Raw genomic sequence first — 10,228 nt, forward strand, 5'->3', positions numbered from 1 at the left:
TAAAAGATTGATTCAAGCCGCTTGTACGCGTCATTCTTTTTGACGATTGCGACGGTACCATGTCGGAGCTCATGAAAGAGGCTTATTACACCCCCTCCAACCCGGGCTCTTTAGGCGGTAAAAAGCGATTAAAAGACGCCGTCTTGAAAGACACCGGGGTCCGTCTAAGCGATAAACAGGTTTCAGAATGGCTGGCTGGTGAGGACGCTTACACATTACACAAACCAGCGCCTATAAAATACAAACGAAACAGAGTGGTCGTGTACGGGGTCGATACTCAGTTCCAGGCCGATCTCGTTGACATGATCGCCTACGCTAAGGATAACGACGGTCATAAATATCTGCTGACGTGCATAGACGTATTTAGCAAGTACGCCTGGGTTCGTGTGTTGAAGAATAAGAGCGGTCTCGAGGTCGCTAGAGCGTTCGAGTCTATCCTCGAAGAGGGCCGCGTGCCTCAGAAATTGCAGACGGATCAGGGAAAGGAATTTTTTAACAAACAATTTCAAGATGTGATGAAAAAGCACGACATTATTCATTTCGCTACCGCTACCGATTTGAAAGCCAGCGTCGTGGAACGATTTAACAGAACCTTAAAAAGTCGTATGTGGCGATTTTTAACGGCTACAAATTCCCGTCGATACATAGATGTTTTACAAGACATCGTGCAGGGGTACAATACCAGTTATCATCGAAGTATCAGAATGAGACCCGTGGACGTCGGTAAAGTAAACGAGGATCAAGTGTTTCAAAACTTGTACGGCGATATAAAGAAGACCGAGAGATCCGTATTTAATTTCAAAGTCGGCGACGTCGTCAGGATTTCTAAAGTGAGAGGTCCGTTCGCAAAAGGTTATGAGCAGAACTACACGGAGGAATTTTTCACCGTATCCTCGCGTATTCCGCGTCAACCCCCGGTCTACAGACTCACCGATTACGACGGCGATGTCATCGACGGGGTTTTTTACGAAAAAGAGCTGCAAAAAATAATTGTGAGTAAAAACAAATCTTTTAAGGTGGAAAAGATTTTAAGCCAGAAAAAACAAGGGAAATCTACGCTCGTTTTAGTGAAATGGCTAGGGTGGCCTTCAAAATTTAATAGTTACATAGATAAAAAAACTCTGCTGGACTTAAAACACCCCGTCGTTTAACGGATGAGATCATACCGGCCAAGGACCGCCATGGACGATCACGGGTTCTACGTCACGTTACCGTGCAATGCGTCCTCGTCGGTTTATCCTGAAAATCGCATATCCTCCTATACGACCAGGTTAGCAAAAGCTATAGACTTGAAAGGACAATGGGAAGTCGGACTCGCCGAAATCGAATATCCTAGAAGTTGGTACAACTTTGATGACGAAGACGGTCATTTCTTCCTACATACGGTCCCGGAACCCCCGGATAGCAAGACCTCCAAAGGCTCTTATAGCGGTTTTTCTGTAATTACGAAATTACACATAAGCGGCGGGTACTACGCAAACATTCGTACAATCCTGCGTGCTATAAATCAACTTACCGCACCGGCGGCCGTATTGAGTCTCGACGAATTCAAAAACAAGGTGAATCTGACCGCGAAACCCAACATTTCGATAAGTTTTCGAGGGAGGCTAGCCACTATTTTAGGAACGACGCTAAAACCTCTAGGAGGTTTAAACTATCATAAAAAACCAGATTTTACCGTAAACGCCGTCGTGGACGCCCCTCATCAATGCGATATCAACGGGGGGTTCTACACGATGTACGTCTACACGGATATTATCCAATATCAAACGGTCGGCGATTCTTACGTTCCTCTTTTGAGATGCGTACATATATCGGGTAAAAGCAACGACTCGGTCATTGCTAGATACGACAACCCACATTACGCATCGATCAGCAAGGATCACATCACCGACATCACCATAGAGCTGAAGGACGATCAAAACCGCCGAGTACCATTTTCTTACGGGAAAGTCATCGTAAAACTACACTTTAAACCGAAAAATGGTTTATTATAGACCCGGAGAGACCGCCGACTACGTCAGCTACTACCGAAATCAGGCCGGCGGGGATTTGCCGGGCTATGCCGGGGGAGGGGTTATGTACGGAGCGGGGTTAGGGGGTCTTTTCAGAGGCCTGTTCAGGATGGCTGTACCTCTGTTAAAAAGAGGATTTAGCATCGCGAAACCCCATCTAAAATCGGCCGCTAAAAATATAGTATCCGACGTCGTCTCAAACGTATTGACGCGGTCTCATAACGATAAAGCTCAAGACGGATCCGGTCTGATGGTCATGGCCCGTAAGAGGATGTCTAAACCACCCGGTGTGAGGAGGCGTGGTCAGTGGGGAAAGAAGAAAACAACACTCGGACCGAAGAAACGCTCAGTCGTACGCAGAAAGCGTAAGGCGGCTGTTAGACGAAAGGCGTCGATCAAGAGAGTCGTAAAAACCATCTTCTAACATGGCGTTATTGCACCGCATGTCGGGGGAGTGCATCAAGTCCGAGTTGGACCTATTTACGGTCCCGCTGACGCAGACCGTTATTGAGAAAAACGGCTATTTAGAAGTAGCCCCATTATCGGCCATATCGTACTCTGCACCGTTGGAGTTTTTTATCGCCGGCAACGGCGACGATTATTTGGATCTTAACAACACGATGCTCTATCTACGGGTGAAAATCACGGGGCCTGACGGAGCAGATATCGCTCACCCGGCTAAGGTGGGACCGATAAATTACCTGGCAGCTACCATGTTTTCACAGGTCGACGTAACCCTCGGCGACCGTCTGATATCTCAGAGCTCCGGAACTCATCCGTATCGCTGCATCATCGAAAGTCTGCTCAACTACGGTAAAGATACGTTGGAAAGTATTTTCAGCGCCGGGCTGTTTCACAAAGACACGGCCGGTCACATGGACGTACATGACCCCGCAGGTCGTAACGAGGGGTTAACGAAGAGATCGCTCTACACCGGCCGAAGCAGCGAGGTGGAACTGCTAGCCCCCATACACAGCGATATATTCTTTCAAGAGAAACTTTTAATTAATGGATTGGATTTAAAATTACGGTTCATACGGGCAAAGGATGAATTCTGTCTGATGAGGTCCGACGACTTGGCTTACAAATTACATATAGCGGCGGCGTCCCTGTTTGTCAAAAAAGTTTCCGTATCACCCCCGGTGAGACTGGCTCACGCCCAAACGCTGCTCTCGACCACGGCCAAGTACCCCATCGACAGGGTCTGTCTTAAATCGTTCTCCATACCCGCCGGCTCTCGAGTTTCCAATCAAGAAAATCTGTTTCTAGGAACGCTGCCAAAGTCTATCGTTATCGGTATGGTCGATAACGACGCATTCACCGGTTCCTACGAGAAAAATCCATTCGCGTTCAAACATTACAATCTGGAATTCCTAGCGGTCTACGTGGACGGTCAACAATTTCCCGCCAAGCCTCTACAACCTAATTTCGACGCCGGTTTGGCGGTGCGCGAATATTATCAGCTGGCGATGACGACCGGGAGACACCTTAAAGATCGACCGCTCTGTATCAGCAGGAATGATTTCCTGAACGGATACACGCTCTACGCATTTAACCTGACGCCGGACGAGGACTGCGGTCAGCACATTTCCCTCATCAAGTCCGGGAACATCAGAGTCGAAGCTCGTTTCAGACAAGCTCTGCCGAATACCGTTAATTTAATAATCTACGCCGTATTCGACAGCCTCATTGAAGTGTCTAACCGTAGACAGGTACTGATCGATCACTACTGAGAGATGAACACGCTACAACTCACAGCTATCGTGGATAAAATAGCGTGCGGGACTCATTTTCTCGGGGTTCTGCCGAGCGATCAACTACCCAAAAAACCGTTGGGGATCTTACCGTCGTTCTGCATCGTTAATACCCACCCCTCTCGATCGCCGGGGGAGCATTGGCTAGCCGTTTATTTAGCGCGAGAGGGGACGGCTTGTTTTTTCGACAGCTTCGGCAATCCGCCCGACAGCCCCCGCTTTCCAATCAGCATCAATAACTTTCTAGACGTCAACGACGTCGACGTATTATACTCCGACAGACGCGTCCAGGATTATTCATCGGATACCTGCGGACAGCACTGTGTGTTTTTTCTATATCATCTAGCCAGAGCTCGCGACTATAGCCACGTGATGAAACTATACACCGATGATTATATTAGAAATGATAAAATGGTGTCCCTCTTTGTGAAGAGATTGAGACCGCATGTTTGTAATGATAAAATGTTATCGTGCGTTCATTGTGTGCAGACATGTTTGACGTATAAATAAAAAAAAATGCTTAAACCATTATATTTCTTATCGTCTTTTATTTATTTAATCATAAGATACAAATGAATGAATGCTCGATCTAAGGAGTCGTTACATTTCCAGCCATTGTCGTAGGTCGATAGTCGGCGATTTAAACGGCGAGTCTTCAAAATCTCCACCCGAGGGAGGTGAATATCTCCTCCCTTTTTTTCTTTTATAAGGTCTAACAGACGGTGATGGGGGTTCTAAGGGTTTACTCTTTAGAGAGTTAATCGTACGTCTGACCTGTTGGTTCGGCACCGTAGAAAAAGGGATGTTTAATTCGCCAAAGGCGCGTAGAAACTCCGACCATCCCGGAGGTCTCCGTTCATCCCTAACGTTTTGCGGAGCCGTAACATTTTTTAACAAATCGACCATGTGCGAACCTTGTACGGCTTTACCCCTGAACACAAACTCCCCGGATTCGTTCCATGAGCTTAGTCCTTTAGCTTTAGACATCTTGTCTAATATGTATCTGCTGTTTTTCACGCTTCTCGACGGGACGTTCTTCAGAACTTCGGCGACGACAGCCTCCGCGGCTTTACCGTCTTCGACGTTAGCGGCAGTCGGCGATTCGTCTTTAGGACCGGGGTCAAGATGGGGTAACGAAAGCGTTAAAACACCGCTCTCACGATCCCCTTGTTTAACGACGGTCAAAAACCTGTTCAGGGTTTGGCTGTAAAGTTTGACTTTTTCATAAGGATTCAAATCGTCGCGGCGTAAAATATTTCTTATGGCGGCGTCCAAATCGCTCTCCACGGTCTGTTGAATGTTCTCGCGAGCATTTTCACTCTTGAGCTTATCCAGTTGATGATGAGGGACTAAATACATCTTTTCGGCATACTCCATCCTAACGTTTCGCTATCAAGCTCGTGAGAAACGGCACGGCGACACTGAGGAGCGGTAGCAGGAACCCTCCCTTCTGGTTGAAGACTCGTTTCTTGGCCGCTATGCCGATTTTTTTATCGGCTACAAATTTAATATCCGCTCTTCTCTTTTTCAGTTTTTGGTACTGTTGCCTGCTGACCGGAATGACCCCGTAGAGGATGTTTAGAGCCACTTCGCAGAGCGCTAAAATGAATTCGTCGGACGCGGATTGTAATATAAGGCGTCGTTGTTTAGGAGTGGCTTTATGTAGCATTTTTAACACCGGCAGATGCTTACAAAGCCTCGCGGACATGGTGATCACGTTCTTCTTTTTTTCGGGATATAAACCACTTGACGGTCTGAAAGCAATCCTGTTCTGAGACGGTACTGCTCCGGAGTTTTCGCTTTATAGTCTATCATTAGATATCCGAAAGGTCGGTCGACCGCGTCGTGATAACACTCCATAAAGTATTTCGTGTTTCCGGGGTACATTTGACGACCTAGCATCGCCACTTGATGGACGTCCCGAGGATTTTTAAACAGGATCATATAATTGGCGTTTAAGCTGATGGTTCGACTCGACTTTCCCTGCGCGAATAAATTTTGCACTATGTAAATAGAACTGAGATTACGATGGTGACAGTATTGAGTGAACACGCGCTGCAGTTCGACGTTAGCGCTAGCTTGCTCCATGAGATCGTCGACGACGAGAAGGTTGGCGGTGGTAACAGGCAGTAAATCATCATCATTCAGACTCTGGGGTATTCCTTGTATAAATTTAATGTCATACAATTGAAGTAAATCATCGTACAAAGTTTGCCAACAATCATACAACCAAACAATGTTTTCAATTTTCTTCGAAATGATATTCAAACCTTTTTCCAACAAAAGTTTCACAAAATAAGACTTTCCGGAATTGGACGGTCCGGATACAACGCAGCTGAAAGGGTGTTGAAGTCTGAAATCAAAATCGGACACATCCTGAGAACCTCTGTGCATCGCCATCTGATCAGTAGCCGTAAGGAAGCGTGGTATAATCGCTTAAAAGCCGACGTTTATCGTAGACGACCTTAAACCTTTTAACGACTGATTTGTTTTGTAATGTGTATATGCTGGACTAGAGCTACGTCGTCTGAGACGAATGAGAAATAGGTCAAGGTGTCGGTGTTGCCAAAAACGATTCTGGTGAAATCTTCGGGCTCGCGCACCAGAATCGTTTGAGGTAAGTTCGGTCTTAAAGAGAAGCGTCCCCACAAACTATTCAGAATTAATTTAGTGATCGCCCTTTGGGCGGCGTTGTACTTGATTTTTTCCGGATCGAGTTGAATACCCTCTTTTTCAAAATAGTCACTAATGTAAGCCTCTTTCTCAGCATCCGTGACGACGTTCGGAGGGTAGCCCGAAGCTTGTTGTTTCAAACATAAGAAGGTCTTTACGTATTCGGCAAACAACGTGTCTGACCGTTGTGGAAAATGCCAAACCTCGTCTATCTTGGCTATCACATAGCCCTTCTCGATGGCTTTTAAAAGCTCGATACTGACCCAACAGCCCGAGAGTGATCTTTCCTCGTCCGTGTGGGTACAGCTCGAGGTCTGGTTTTGGTCTTGAGCGCAGGTTCTACATAGCGCAAACGTCAGCTTCCCGTTCGAACGGAAAGGGAGGACTGGATGGAGTAAGTTGCGGGGAGGGTACACGGTGGCTTTGATAAGTCCGTAATAATTTTCAATCGGTTCGAAATCTGCGAAAATGATTTCGGGGTGTCCGATCGGGTAGCTTTTCCTGGCCTGACAGAAAGGGTACAGACTGGTGAAATCCAGATATCTTATTTTCTCATCGCCGCTCACTTTGTGGTATAGCTTATAGGAGTTGGTGCGGCCTCCATAGAGCGTTTCGCGAGGATTCAGCCTCTCAGGGGCGGAATAATCGGCCATAAATTCTATCACGGAGGGATCGGTCTTTTTCATCCGATTCCATTCGCATTCCCACAGAACCTCGATCTGCAAACCGTACGCTTTCCGGAGAATTTCAATCTTATCGTCAAACTGGTTCCTGAGAACCCCGTAGGGTACTCCGGACAGGGGGTGCGTCTGATTGGGTTCAAAGCGACAGCAATGTCCATGAAAAACACAGCCCGAGAACTCTAAACCGTGCCTGACGCCGTCCTGCTCGTAGTAGCCGTCTAAAAAGAACTTACCGATCGATACCTCGCCGTGGTTTACGGCGTGATGAACGTCCACGTTTCGAGTCTTTTTTATATACTCGAGCCATTGGATCGAACCGCTCGAGTAGGACTTATTCTGGTGGATGTACGCTTTGTTATGCGTCAGGGCTAGCGTGTTTCTGGCGAGATAATGTGTTTTGAAGACCCCCATTGCGCAGCTGGCGATCGTCGTGAACGCAAAAGGGTCGAGTTGGGTGCACTGTAGGAATGACGTCCTGTACTTCATACAGCCTTCACGTAATAACACGACGTCGTTAACGCCGTAGTCGTACAGTTCTTTCTTGAAGTTAAAGAGCTCACCCTTGACCGTGCTGTACCACGCGTCAAACTTTTCTTGGGCTTTATCCGACATGTTCTCGTAGTTGTAGAACTTTTTGTCAGGGTACGGTCCGACGTAGTTCTCATTTTCCACCCTGTTGAAAAGATGGGGGAAATAGCCTTTTTCAGTCGTCGTCAAGTCTAACGCCGCGGGCATTTTGGCGAGAGCGAAAGGGAAAAATGAGTAGCTATCGATGTATCGTTGGGCAAATGCGTCGTCGTACATCAGGAGTAGTTTGCACCCTTGCATTATGACCTCGAGCACGATCCCCGCTTTGCAAAAATACTCCAGAATTAGAAAGGCATCAAATCTGGAGGCGTAATGAGCGATGAAGCAGTAGCCTTTGTATCGGGGTTGTCTGAAGCGCTTGATTAGCTTAGCGATACAGTCCGTGCCGTAGGCGGTAAATTTCTGACCTTTGAACGTCATGGCACAGACAAAATTAGCCTCGTGGCGTCCATTTTCATAACGCGATTCAAAGTCGTAAAAAATATATTTCTCACACGGTTCCTTAAGCTCTAGAGGTTGTATAAAGCATTGATGTGCTCCATCGTCCGTCAGAGACTCTCGACAATGCACACATTTGTCTGGGGAGCATATGTGTTTGGTTTTCTCAGTGCCCGGTTTAACGTCGTAACGTCGGTTACATAGTTTGCAGTATTTGATCATATCACAGGCGGGGTATTCCTGACCGGGAGGTGGGTTTTTTTTATGCATTTCAAAACAATAAGCCGATTTACAGTAACGCAAACAATCGGGGCAATGTATGATTCTTACAGGGAACCTGTAGCATTCCGCGTCGAAACATATGTTGCAGACGTGCTTACATCGATGGTATCTGAGGTTGCTGTAAGATTTGTAGCAAAATGGACACACATATGGTGAGCCGAGGAACGCCTTCAAACTCGTTATCATGTAGTAGTGGTCGTCGTGGAGATACAGAAAGACCGTTTTTGGATGGGGTTCGTCTGAATTTTTGTAGGTTTCTAAGATCATGGCGTTAGATCTGTGAAATACGACGATTTTAATGTCTAGCGCTCGTTCGAACGAGGCTATGTCGCCGAGACCGATTCGGTCTTGGATTGAGAAGCCGACGCTGTTTTGGATGACGGAAGCCAGTTTTTCTAACTCGCTCTCGGGGAGTTGGGGGTTGAGAAAACGGGCGAGACAGATGGAGAGGCACAAATTATTTGAAATATTGATCGGGCAAAATAAACTCGTCTTTTTCCTTTTGATCACCTCATCCACAGCCAAGTCCGTGAGTTTCCGATGTCGACCCCCGCCTTGTCTGTTCATGGCTACGGAAGCTTCAAATTCTACGGTTTGGTCAGATAGTAACCGGTCGTTGCTCTGTAAAACTTTTTCAATTTGATCCATAAACCCATCCACGTCGTAATTATTACCGCGGGTTAAAATCCCGCTAACGGGCGTCTGTAAACTGGGAGTCGTCAATGTGATATTGATCACCGGAGAATTTTGGTCAAATTCCCTAGCGAAATTCACAATTCCAGTAAGCATGTCGTGTAAGCGGGCGTGGTAAGAGGCCAAATCTGTAGAGTTAATCTCTCTCAGATTCGTAGTCCTTCTCAATGTCACGCTATTGAAACGAGGTCGCGGTAAAACATGATATCCGTTAACGTCCCCACCCTCACGAATCAACCTGTCAACGTCTGTACGCCTTAATCGAGTCTGTGTAGTAGGGTCGACGTTACCTGATGTGGACGCTTGCGGAGTTTCATTACCGGCGGGGTGCTCTGTGTTGTCAGGATCAGGATCGGTGCACGGCGCCGGTGGGCTGTTTAAAACACCGCCGTGTTGTACAACGGGATCGGTGTCTAGGCTTAGCAGAGGATCGAACAAATTCATATTAGGATTTACGGCTAATTCAAAAAGATCCAAAATAGGAGTGGATTCTTGATTAAACAAATACTGTTCTAAAGAGTCCGGAAGTAAACTTAGCATTTCGATCTCGTCCGGCGTCAGTTCTGTGGAGGATTGGCGTAAGTCGTCTGAACCGTCCATTTTTAGATTTCAGACCAAAACACGTACTATTACAAAATCATAGAGTTAAAACAAGCATACATGAACTATTACACATTTCATAGAGTATAAAAAAAGCATACATGAACTATTACAAAATCAGAATACAAAAGCATATATGACAAAATCAGAGTATAAAAGCAGATATCGGATTATATATGTAAAACAAAGTATAAAAAGCATACATGAAATATTTAAACAATCATAGCAGACGTGAGATATAAGAATTACTTGAAATATCGGATTATATGTAAACAAAGTATAGATGGAATATAAGAATTACTCTGAATACGTCTATATTCAGTTTGACTCCGCGGTCTCATCTACGATGGTGAGAATGAGGTGGTGCAATATTAGCATCAATTCCCTTTGGTATTGAGTCACCGTACGATCATTTCTATCAAACTGCCGATCAATCGTCGATCTCATAGCATTGACGCGTTGGAATATTTCATTGGCCAGATCCTGAATAAAGCGATCCTGA

General features: G+C 46.1%; 1 protein-coding gene across 1 annotated transcript; it reads left to right on the forward strand.

Moving 5' to 3' along the window:
• The first annotated feature begins 2,440 nt into the window (after nt 1-2,440).
• LOC127956333 (uncharacterized protein F54H12.2-like) lies at nt 2,441-3,748 on the forward strand. The gene has a single exon (XM_052554170.1). The coding sequence runs from the start codon at nt 2,441-2,443 to the stop codon at nt 3,746-3,748; it is 1,308 nt and encodes a 435-aa protein (XP_052410130.1).
• The last annotated feature ends 6,480 nt before the right edge of the window (nt 3,749-10,228 follow it).

This window comes from Carassius gibelio, chromosome B4 (genome assembly GCF_023724105.1).
Source record: "Carassius gibelio isolate Cgi1373 ecotype wild population from Czech Republic chromosome B4, carGib1.2-hapl.c, whole genome shotgun sequence".
NCBI lineage: Eukaryota > Metazoa > Chordata > Actinopteri > Cypriniformes > Cyprinidae > Carassius > Carassius gibelio.

Excerpts from the sequence above, each read along its gene's own strand:
- LOC127956333 (XM_052554170.1), top strand. The coding sequence starts at position 2,441 with ATGGCGTTATTGCACCGCATGTCGGGGGAGTGCATCAAGTCCGAGTTG.